The sequence below is a fragment of the Triticum dicoccoides genome, chromosome 2A (genome assembly GCF_002162155.2).
Source record: "Triticum dicoccoides isolate Atlit2015 ecotype Zavitan chromosome 2A, WEW_v2.0, whole genome shotgun sequence".
Taxonomy (NCBI): domain Eukaryota; kingdom Viridiplantae; phylum Streptophyta; class Magnoliopsida; order Poales; family Poaceae; genus Triticum; species Triticum dicoccoides.
This window is the reverse complement of record NC_041382.1, coordinates 606,864,164-606,875,592: the sequence shown is the minus strand read 5'-3', so window position 1 is coordinate 606,875,592 and position 11,429 is coordinate 606,864,164. Positions and strand designations below refer to the sequence as shown.

The following is an 11,429-nucleotide window of genomic DNA, read 5'->3' as shown; positions in this document are numbered from 1 at the left end:
GGATGACCATCTTCAGCATGAGTGTCTGTGGAATTGTCCGGACCAGTACGTAGACAAATAATCTGTCCGTTTTAGGGGTCCGCATCGAAGATGCCCTTGTGTAGCAAAATTTAACCGAGAAAACCATGTACCGCAGTGGTGAATAGCACATGGAAAAACCGGTTGAGGAGGGAAAACCCGTGGAGTGAGGCCAACTCCAACGCGCGATCCCATTTGGTCCGCATGTGTCTGTTTTGGCCCAAATGAACAAACACGATGGCTCAACGTGTGACCGCAACCCTAAATTGTGTCCGGTTGGCGTCGAGCTCGACTCATTTTCGAAGCAAAATAGCTCCTGATTTGTGTCTAGATGGGCAACGACCAGGCGCGCATGCGTCCTCTTCTCGTCCACCCTCAGGCCCGCGCGTCAGCCATCCAACTACACCCCACTAGCCCCATTTAAGCCACACGCGTGGGCAGGCCTGTTTGTTAGCCACCTAGCCGCCCTGAAGCGTCCTTTTTAACGCCAACCCATGTACCAGTCAGTCCGCATCGTCTTCACCAGTGCCTCTTCACCACCTCCCACTTCCTTCCTGCCCCCTCCACCCCCGACAAGCCTAGAGCACGTCTCCGGCCGCCGCCACCACCCGCAATGGGCATGTGGAAGTGGGTACCCAGCAAGAAGGCCAAGGACGACCATGAGGCGGGCTCGTCTTCACCGGCCGAGGAGCGGGTCGAGGAGCACTGCCGGATTCTCCATCTCTCTGGTCGCCACACATCAAGCCCTACGTCGAGATTGTGATCTGCCGTAGGTACTTGGAGACGGCCACCCCGCTTCCATGGCCGGATGCACAAGTGCCGAATGGGTGGCATTTGAGCCCGGATCGGGTGCCTATGCCGACCGTCCCAGCGAGCGACCGCGTCCGCCTCCAAGAGTTCAACCATCAGCGCCACCAGATCCCGATGCATCTCCTCGACAACCCAAGGTACGACATTGAGTCGCTTCTTTGGGATATGCGGTTCGGTGATGAGCATGACGTGCAGCGACAAACCTACTTTGCCAACCGTGCGCAGAGCCCACCACCGGTGCGTGCTCCTAGCCCTCCCCATGCCCGCGGGCGTGCCAGGACACACGCACGTCCTCGCCGCCATCGCCACCGCCGCGTCATCCGACGACGGTCGAAGAGGAGGAGCTAGTGCGACCGGTGCTCGAGGACATCCGGAGGGAGTACAAGCGGATCCAGAGGGAGTAGCGAGACGACCTCGAGGTCCAGATGGCATTGTCGGCCATCGCCGATGTCGCCATCCCGGAGCTTGAGGGATTGGTGGAGCGGGACGACGCGGAGCCTCGGTGGAACCCAGAGGCGGAGGGCCAACATTGGTCGTGGACTATGACTCTGCCATGCACCCCGGAGCTGGTGTCAGCGCCGGCCGTGCAGGTTGGGGCCGACGCGTGGTCACCGCCCAGCGCGCCCTCGCCACCCCTTGCAGTGCAGCCGCCGGCGCCACTAGCCCATGTGTGGCAGCCGCCTCCCTTCATCGACCTCAGCACGAACAAGGAAGACGGCATGCAGTGCGGACGGCGGAGACGGCCAATCTAGGATTTCATTTGGTTTAAGGTCATTTTTTATTAATTTATTTTTAATGCACGTGGATAGTTCGGCTGTGAACTTTTTAATGTAATATGTAGTTCGTTTAAATTGCTTTTTTTATATCTTTTGCTTATATTTGCATTTAAGTTAAGCGGACGTTTTTGTCAACTGCGGCGGGCCATTGGGTGCACCTGTAGAAGGACGGTCAAAACCTAACACGGTCGTCCATTTTACCGACGGAAAGTGGACAAAACGACTGTCCCGGTCTAGCGTTGGAGTTGGTTTGAGATAGAAAAGTAAAAATGGCACAAATTTGGTTAAATGAGGTAATCCCAATCAAGAATGTCAAAAGAGAGGATTTTACCTTTTTTTGTTTGCAATTGAGATGTGTACATGATTTTTACTGGAAGCCTCAAAATCACGCTTTAAGGGCTGATCAACGACGCCTGATTCAGGCGGGCCCCGCGATCGCGAGCGCGCGATACATGGGCCTCGAACGATGATCGATACATGATGGGCCCCGCGATCAACAACGCATCGCTTGTCGATCGAAGCCAGTCGGGGACACGTATGCTCGATTCCCGTCCCGATCACAACCCAACCTTCCCCCGCTGCATCCTCCATGTCTGTTCTCACAGGCATACGCTTGCGAAAGCTAGCCCGCTGCTCGATCGTCGACGACCTCGACCAGGAAGCGAATTAAGCGCCGGCCGGGCGCGGCGGCATGCTAGGGCCGTCGGTCAAGCGGCTGGCGCGGCTGGCCGCCACGAGGCCGCTGGAGAAGGCCGGGATGGCGCTGGTCCTCGCCGCCACGCTGGCCTCCGCCGCCGCCGCGCTGCTGCTGCTCGCCTGCCCCGCGTCGCCCCGCTGCTCGACGGCCGTCGGGTCCGCCCTGTCGGCGCCCAGGAAGCTCTGGGGCTGCGGGGCCTCCGCGTCGGCGCCCGGTGCGGTGGCGCGGGACTGCGACTTCTTCGACGGGGAGTGGGTGCGGGACGACAGCTACCCGCTCTACGAGTCCAAGGACTGCCCGTTCCTCGACGGCGGGTTCCGGTGCTCGGAGAACGGCCGCCCCGACGCCTCCTACACCAGATGGCGGTGGCAGCCGTCGTGCTGCGATCTCCCCAGGTCCGTTGGTTGACCCCTTTTCTCGTGTGTCGTCTTTTACAGTTTTACTTACTTTTTAGTGAGACATTTTACAGTTTTACTTACTCATTTAGCTACGCACCAGACCAAATAAGATCAAATTGATTCGCTCGTAAGTTTGTACCGAAGCAACTCTGTATTGAAACTGAAAGGTTGTATAGTCGGTGATGTTGATAAGTTAAATCTACTCGAGCGATTGTACCACTAATTTTTTTAGAAATGAATTCTAGCACTAATTATTACTGAGAAGATCACCTTTGAGCAACGGGACTTCCCTTTGTTTTAGAATAGCAAATGGACTTCCTGTCACTGCCAATACTATAACCGTGTCTATCTGAATATCTGATGTTTGTGGTTTTGGGCCTAGGGATTATCTGAATATCCACACTTTATTCAAGTATTCTGGCACAATTTATGTCATTTTCTATGTCATAATCTGGATTTCTGTGATTTCTTAGGTTTGATGCTAAGAGTATGCTAGAGAGGCTACGAAACAAAAGAGTGGTATTCGTCGGCGATTCGATTGGAAGGAACCAATGGGAGTCTCTGCTTTGTATGCTCTCTACTGCTGTCCCAGACAAGAGCTTCATCTATGAGATCAATGGCAGACCCATCACAAAGCATGATGGGTTCTTTATATTCAAGTTCAGAGACTACAATTGCACTGTCGAGTATTACAGGTCCCCGTTTCTAGTTCCGCAAGGTCATGGACCGGCTGGAGCCCCCAAGTTTGTTAAGAGTACGGTCAGGGTGGATTCCATGGATTGGATGTCTGGCCGGCGTAAGTGGAGGGATGCTGATCTGTTAATCTTCAACTCTGGGCATTGGTGGACAAAAGACAAAACAATTGGATGGTAAGCAAGTAGCTATCATATATCTGCATATTTATGTTGAGTTAGTGGCTTTTCCTGTTTCATGGAACTGGCAGTACTTTTGCATTCAAATTAGTAGCTAAGTTGCAAACCCTGTCAGCTAGTTCTTCATATGTAATTATTTCTATGTTTTGTTCTGCGATAATTTCTGTCTTTTTATGTGAGTAATTTCATAGAGAAATAGCTATCTGCGTGTGATCAAAGATTTATGTAACAGTGTCCTTATTAGTTTCACTCTATCCGTCACCTTCAAGAATTTATCTTCCAGTTTCGAGAATATACCATAGATTCATTATGCTTTAGGTGTGCTTTGTGCTGATTGATAGACAATTCTTTGTAATTATGTTTTTGTTAATCAGAACAGTTAGTTCATCATAATTGCACCCGTCATCTGTCTGAAACCAGGTTTACATTTATACACCAGGGGTGCGTATTTCCAAGAAGGGAATGAGGTGAAGATGAATATGAGCGTCAGCGATGCATACAGAAGATCAATAAAAACACTGTTCGACTGGCTTCAGAAAAATGTTAATGCAAACAAGACCCAGGCCATCTTCCGAACCTATTCTCCTACGCACTTCAGGTCTGTACCATGTCAATACAACTAGTTTCCTTTTTTCCTTTGACAATAAACATAGCTAGTGTTAATAAGTTGTTCGTTGTGGTACTTGATTAAATTGCAAAATGATCCTCACCCTCCATGATCGACCACTGTTAATTTCTCTGCAGCGGTGGTGACTGGAATTCTGGAGGGTTTTGTCAGCAAGAAACACTTCCAGACATGACACCGTTCAAATCGCTGGAGCAATGGGCCGACATGCTGAAGCCCGTGAACGATGTTCTAGGGAGCCATCACAGGCCCAGGCTGCCTGGGTTGGATATACTGAACGTGACCCGGATGACGGCCCAACGAAAAGACGGCCACCTCTCAGTGTTCAGAAGTCCTTTGAGTTCAAGGCAAGCCCATACGAACAAGACATCAGAAATCAAAGAGGTAGAGGATTGCAGCCACTGGTGCCTGCCTGGAGTCCCTGATGTCTGGAATGAGCTTCTCTACACCCTCTTCATGAAAAGGCAGATCATGTTGGAGCAAACAATGCCTCCGTTTCTGGCTCAAGAACACTGATAGACAGATTACAGGGGATATATCTACTTGATTGCTGAAGAGGAAATTAAAGTCCAGCAGGTCTCATGACAAGGGGTTTCTGTTAATAGGAATCAATGAGGGCTGTGGCCTCGATTATCAGTGTGAATAGCACAAAACTACTCATGCACCCTTTGTTTACCGAAAAATGGGAATTTCGCTGACGCAAACGTTGGATCAAGATGATACACACCCACAAAGAGTTTATACACGGACACCTGTAAATATACAACGTGAAAGACATCATAGCAATTTATATTGTCAAAATATTTCTCATCATAAATCTAATAAGTTTCATTTTGCCAATCCAATTTTTTTTTGTATCGCTTTGCAACCAAAGTTTGAAAATTGTGACTACACGTTACTAGTAAGTCATCTAGTTAAGAACGGTACAGTTTCAAAAAAGTTACCATTCAAACCTCTTAAAAAAATCCTTTGTTTCTCCTATGATGCAATCAAATAAACCAAAATCCTGTAGGATTGAGATGGACATGTCATGCCAGTCCTATATTCCCATGCTTTTAGAATCCTACAAATCAAAGTGGCGCTAATCTCTCGGGAAGTTTGAAAGAAGCGCAACACGAGGGTTTTCCGCCACACCATCGCCCCGGTGATGGGTGCACGGGCGCTAAGCATTTGCGTAATTTAATGCTGCATGAGTACTACTACTAATTTTTCGCCTCAAAGCGGCCTTTGTCTTGAACTACTTTCTTAATCAGTGAAAGTGGCAAAATCTTTTGCTTAAAAAATGACCTGAATTATTACATCATTATGATTCGCTGAGGGAAAGAGAAAAGGCAGCCACTTGTGACCACGTACGTACCTAGCGAGACATGCATGCCGGGCATGCAAGCACCTGAATCAAGCGGACCGTAATAATGGATGAGAAAGGGCACACTAGAAAAGTACAAACAACAACAATGTGGACAGAGACCAGCCGTCGCAACGACCAAGCAGCTGCGTCGTGCGGGTAAGCTCACGAGAGTAGACGCGCAGTGCTTTCGCCCTCTTTAACAAGTGTACCGGCCGCGTACGTGGAGCCAGCTGCCGGCCCTCGCCGGCATGGCGGTGGCGGGCCCTTACGGGTGCAAGGCCGAGTAGGTCCGGTACTTGTACTCCTCCGCCGCCGCGGGCTCCTCCCTGGCCGAGGCGGCGTCGACGGCGTACCACTTGGGGTGGCACGGCACGTACTTGCTGACGGGGCACGTCATCCTGCTCCAGTTGTCGTGGAAGAACTGGGCGCACTCGTGGAAGGAGCGCTGGTTGGGCGCCCAGAGGATGCAGTTGCGGTCGACGTTGAGCTTCCCCTCCCTGACCAGGTCCCAGCAGCAGGGCCCGAGCCACGTGAAGTAGTTGCCGGAGAGCGTGAGGTTGGCGAGGCGGCCGTCGTAGGCGAGCCGGCAGAGCGAGTCGTGCACCACGCCGTACAGCAGGTTGTCCGCCAGGTTGAGCTGCTCCACGCTCCGCAGGCACGCGTACGACAGCGGGATGGTGCCGGTGAGGCGGTTGGTGCCGGCGTCGATGACCGTGGCCCTGGCCAGCTGGCCGAGCTCGTAGGGGAGGCAGCCGCCGAGGCTGTTGTTGAGGAAGAGCACCTCCAGGAGCGTGCCGGCGGCGCGGCCGATGGAGGAGGGGATGGGCCCCGTGAAGTCGTTGTTGGCGAGGGAGAGGTAGTTGACGGGCGAGTCGCCGAGGTTGTCCGGGAGCTGGCCGGAGAAGCGGTTGTTGTTGACGAAGATGGCCTCCACCTCCGGGAAGGAGCCGAAGAGCCCCGCCGGCAGCTCGCCGAAGAAGCTGTTGAAGCGGATGTCGATGAAGGTGGCGTTGGTGAGCCCCAGCACGTCCGTCGGGAACGGGGCCGGCGCCAGCTTGTTGTTGCTCAGGTCCAGCTCGTAGAAGTACTGCAGGCCCCGGAGGTTGGGCACGGCGCCGCCGAAGCTGTTGGAGTTGGCGTGGAACAGCGCGAGGTCCGGCAGGCCGTCCACGAAGCCCTGCAGCGAGTCGGACCGCAGGTTGAAGCCGTTGAGGTCGACGGACGCGACGGTCCGGTCGCTGACGTTGATCGGCCGCCCGCAGAAGAAGCCCTTGTAGGAGCCGCAGAGGTCGGTGCCGGCCCAGGTGGCGGTGACGCCCTTGGGGTCGCAGATCACCGTCTTCCTGAACTTCTGGATCACCAGGTACGCCCTGTACAGCCGCTCGTTCTCGAACTGGCACGCCCTCGGCTCGGACGACGGCGCCGGCCGGGGCATCAAGCTGTCGTCGTACCCGCCGCCACCGCCAACCCCGACGTCGCTAGCCCCTCCGTCCTGGCTGTCGCCTACGGCGAGGCCCCGCCGGCTCGGACGGGTGGTGCCCGCCGCGAGCGCGAGCGCAATGCAGGAGGCCAGGACGCAGAAGAGAGCGAGGCGGCGAGGAAGCGGGCGAGCCATTGTCCGATCACGGGAGGAGGCGTCGGTGGCAGAAATGAGAACACACCACACAGTGCCTTGCGCTTAACTGTATATATATGCCTAGCTAGGGAAGCCGGCAAGGTTGGCGCGGCGTCGTCTCCCGCGGTTGCATGGCGCCAATCCATTATGGTCGTAGCATGCATGCATGCATGCAGACTGACTACCTACTGGGGATTGCTGAAACCTGCAGTACTCTTCAGGCGACTTGTCCAAGGAGGCAAGGATGGTTCGGAACAGCTGCAACTTTCTCTAGTTAGCTTTTTTTAGATGAGCTTTCTGTGGTTAGCTGCTGCTTGTTGCAGTGGTTGGACGCGGATACCACTCAGGTGTGGGGTGGCATCATAAACACCGACCCGCTGATGAAGGTGGAGCGCGACGGCGCCATCGAGTGGCCTCATCCTATGGACGCGCAGTCAGCGTCTAAGTGAAATCTATGCTACTGTAGCTAACACCCAGTTACTTGGGCCTGCAACCGATGTGCGTACGTGACCACCGAATTAGTTTAATGGGTCCACTCCCTACCCCCGTAGAGAGCAACTAATTAACGAGCGCTTTTTCAGAAGTGTCGCAACAATCAGCGCCACTTGGCGCGCTTACAGTCATTTGTCACGTATCGCGCTTTGGGTGCTTTCTCCGGATTTTTTTTTATTTTTTCGCACGCGTTTCTGGTTTTTTGAACATTTTTTTTCGTTTCTTTGACGTTTTGGTTTTTCACCGGTCTTCCTTAGCTTTTAATCAATTTTTTTAAAAATTTATTTTGCGCGAAAAACACGTTTTTTTTTCTTTCATGAGAGTTACGATTTTACTTTCGCGAGAGACACGGTTTTGCTTTCGCGAGAGTCACGGTCGTGCCTCTCGAAAACGGAAAAAAACGTGTTTTCTATTTTTTTTATTTCGCGAGAGTCACGGTTTTGCTTCCGTGAGAGCCACGGCCGTGTCTCTCGGAAACGAAAAAAACGCGTTTTCTGTTTTTTTTCTTTCGCGGGAGTTACGGTTTTGCTTCCGCGAGAAGCATGGTTGTGCTTTCGCAAGAGACAACGTCGTGCCTCTCGAAAAGGAAAAAACGCGTTTTCTATTTTTTTCCTTTCGCGAGAGTCACGGTTTTGCTTCCGCAAGAGTCACGGTTGTGTTTTCGCGAGAGTCATGGCCGTGCCTTCTCGGAAATGAAAAAACATGTTTTTTTCTCGCGAGAGTCACGGTTTTGCTTTCGCGATAGGCACGGTTGTGATTTCGTGAGAGGCATGGGCATGCCTCTTTCGGAAAGGGAAAAAACCTGTGCTCCCGGTTCGGTTTTTTCGTCCTTTTTTCGTGAAAAAAAGTTCGTCAAAACCTATCAACATGGTATCTAGTTTTGAAGATCTCAACGCGAGGAATCCAACGGTGAAAGCGGTTCGAGATTTGGACGCATGGTTTGAGAGATAAAACATTTTGAATAAATGGATGTACGAAAAAAGGGGAAAACTCCCAGGTTGCGACAAGTGATGCGCTGCATGTGCGTCACTTGTCGCAATTAGGGGAATTGGAGTGATCTTTGCAACGAGTACTCCTTAATTAGTGATTTCGGGTGTTTATACATTGCTCAAAATAAAAACTCCAGTATTTATACTAGTGGGCTTTAACACATTTTAAGGCCATTTTTTATGGCTTAAAAAATAAGCCGTCTCCTCTTTAGCTTTCCTATAAGCCGTCTCTCTTATTTATTGAGGCTTCTAAACTAGTTATAGGATTACTAATTTAGAAGTCTCAACAAATTTTTGAAGCGGCTTATTTTTTAAGCTGGGAAGAGGCAGCTTATTTTTAAGCCGCCCAAAAGAACTGACCCTTAATCAGTGGATCTCGAATCCCTTTCCCTGGGTTCTTATGAGCAGCTATTAGTGACACTCCAAAAAAACAGTTATTAATATGCCTCTATCATCTATTTAATGATTTATCCAAATCCTCCATTTCCCCTTTCAAGAAGTCCAAAATGGATGATAACTATATTGGGATACCATATGATGTTGGAAGATCTGTAAATGGTGTTTTCAAATATTTGGAGGACATGGTTTAAAGGATGGATATAGCAGACATTATTATTAGACAGATAAATAGGTGACCCCAATATCCTTCTGCTTGGCCGCACGGCTTAGCCCATCGTCTCTAACTAAAAAGACATTGTGTATGTGAGCAAGCCGCGGAGACCTCCTAGTCGGCGCCTTGTGTGGCGGTTAGGAGTTTTGGCACCCACGCGCCTGCAGCCATGGGCTGGCCCATTCACACGGCGACACAGTCGCTTCCCCATGGTACACTTGGTTCGCTTGGTAGACTCAAAAAAAAAAAACTTGGTTCGCTTGGTCGATGGTTGACCAGTCAACCATTGACTTTTGAAGAAAATGCAAAAGTTTCATGAATTCAAAAAAGTTCATGGACCTGAAAAAAGTTTGCAAAATTTAAAAAAGTTCATCAATTCAAAAACATGAGGTTTGAAAAAAGTTGATCAATTATTGTCTAGTCTAGTGGCTGATAGTCTGATCACTATAGCGTTAGCGGCTGGGTTCAATTCCTCGTGGAGTATAATTCTTTTAAACGACCTTACTTGAACAGGATCTGTTCTATAGGCTCGTACCGCTGCATCCTTTAAAAAAGTCCCTGCTCCCTCCCACCTGCTCCCTCACGCCGGCGGCCACTCCGGCCCCGGCGTCCACCTTCCTCGGCGTCGGCCGCCCCGGCCGCACTGCCCAGCCCGCGACCTCGGTCATGGCCTCCCCCCCCCCCCGGCCTCCGCCGCTGTCGGGCGCTCCGGCGAGGATAGATGGGTAGAGTCGAGCCCTTCCTCCGCCGGGTCGCCGCTCACCTACCGCCAGATCCTCTGCCGCCCGCCATCGCCGTCCCGGGCGCCCGCTCCCTCCCGTTCTCCTTCCCCTGCGACATCGCCGTCGGGCCCAGCTCCGCCGCCTGCCCCGCGCCCGCCTCCCCGCTCCGAGATCTGCCGGAGGCCCTTGGAGGAGGTGGTTGCGCGCGTGCCTTGGCAGGTGGTGGCGAGCCGCAAGCGGCCCCGTCCGCGTGCGCCGGACAATCGCCGGCGCGGCCCGGACGTGCGGCCCCGCCCCAGGCCGTCTTGGCTTCGCGAGGGCGACTGTCCACGGTGCTTGGGCTCCGGTCACCCCCTCTCTGATTGCAGGAAGGATATTCGTTGCCATCGCTGTCGTTTCTTTGGCCACAAGGCCAAGTCTTGCACCCTTCCCCGGGCCGTCGCGTCGTCCTCCCATGGTTCCTCCCCTCCGCTTCGGCGCCGTGTCCCCGCTCCGGTCGCCGTGGACGGCCACCCCTCGTCCTCAGGATCCTTGGCCGCCACGCGTACCTCCTCGGGCTTGCTCACGCCCGCGTCGGGGGCTTCTGGGGCTGGTGCGCCCGTGCTCTCCGGGTCTGCCCAGGGCGCCGGATCGCCCCCGGGACACGCATCCCCTGAGTCCTCCGGGTGGACTGCGGTGGCCTCGTCTCGGGCCGCCCTGCCGTCTCCGGCCACCTCTGCCCCTGCGTCTTCCTCGCGGCCTTCCTCGCCGACCTCGGTCGCCTCTTCCGTCGCCACGCCGCTCTCCGGGCACCCTGCTTTTCGCCCTGCGGCCGCTGTGTGCTACCTACCACGCTCCCAGGAGATCATCGAGGCTGAGCGTGCGCTGGAGCGTGCGCTGCTCGTCATCGTCGCGGGCTGCCGCACGGGCGTGTCGCGGAAGGAGGTTGCCGACGCCATTTGCTCCCAGTGTGATCTTGCCGCTGCGGAGTTCACCATTCACAAGCACGCTCCAGAAGATTTCCTTCTCTGCTTCTCCAGCATGGAGTCCCGTGCCCGCGTCACCCTGAGCCGCGTTCGCACCTCCGGTTCCGGCTGATCTTCCATCCATGGGGTTGCGAGGCCGGCTCCGAGCCCGTTAAGGCGCTCTTCCTTGTGTCCCTCGAGCTCTACGACATCCCTGATCACGCTTGGCACCGGGCGGCCGCCGAGACCTTGCTCGTCCCCTTCTGCAAGGTCAAGCACCTCGCCCCCGAGACGTGCAACCTCGCCGACATGTCCGTCTTTCATTTGAGCGCATGGACCATCAACCCGGACGCGATTCCGCGCTCTTCCGAGCTCCTCCTGCCGGGCGACGACGCTGTGGAGCTTGACGCCGACCCGGACCGCGCCGAGCGCCTCGCGCTTGGGCTCGCGCGCTTCCCCGTCCGTATCCACGTGGCTTCCTGCGTCGATTACCGCCGGCCACCCCCGCCTGCT

At 53.8% G+C, this 11,429-nt stretch overlaps 2 protein-coding genes across 2 annotated transcripts; one reads left to right on the top strand and one right to left on the bottom strand.

Moving 5' to 3' along the window:
• Positions 1-2,159: 2,159 nt before the first annotated feature.
• On the top strand, positions 2,160-5,030 carry LOC119355665 (protein trichome birefringence-like 11). The gene is made up of 4 exons (XM_037622508.1): positions 2,160-2,696; positions 3,173-3,568; positions 4,011-4,169; positions 4,316-5,030. The coding sequence occupies exons 1-4, from the start codon at positions 2,296-2,298 to the stop codon at positions 4,710-4,712; spliced, it is 1,353 nt and encodes a 450-aa protein (XP_037478405.1). The 5' UTR covers positions 2,160-2,295; the 3' UTR covers positions 4,713-5,030.
• Positions 5,031-5,662: 632 nt separating this feature from the next.
• LOC119359670 (uncharacterized protein At4g06744-like) lies at positions 5,663-7,185 on the bottom strand. The gene has a single exon (XM_037625784.1). The coding sequence runs from the start codon at positions 7,157-7,159 to the stop codon at positions 5,810-5,812; it is 1,350 nt and encodes a 449-aa protein (XP_037481681.1). The 5' UTR covers positions 7,160-7,185; the 3' UTR covers positions 5,663-5,809.
• Between the last annotated feature and the right edge of the window lie 4,244 nt (positions 7,186-11,429).

Bases quoted from the DNA above. Each gene is read 5' to 3' on its own strand.
- LOC119355665 (XM_037622508.1), top strand. From the start codon at position 2,296: ATGCTAGGGCCGTCGGTCAAGCGGCTGGCGCGGCTGGCCGCCACGAGG. The intron at 3,569-4,010 runs GTAAGCAAGTAG...TTTATACACCAG, and splicing joins AAAGACAAAACAATTGGATG to GGGTGCGTATTTCCAAGAAG. The intron at 4,170-4,315 runs GTCTGTACCATG...ATTTCTCTGCAG, and splicing joins TATTCTCCTACGCACTTCAG to CGGTGGTGACTGGAATTCTG.
- LOC119359670 (XM_037625784.1), bottom strand. From the start codon at position 7,159: ATGGCTCGCCCGCTTCCTCGCCGCCTCGCTCTCTTCTGCGTCCTGGCC.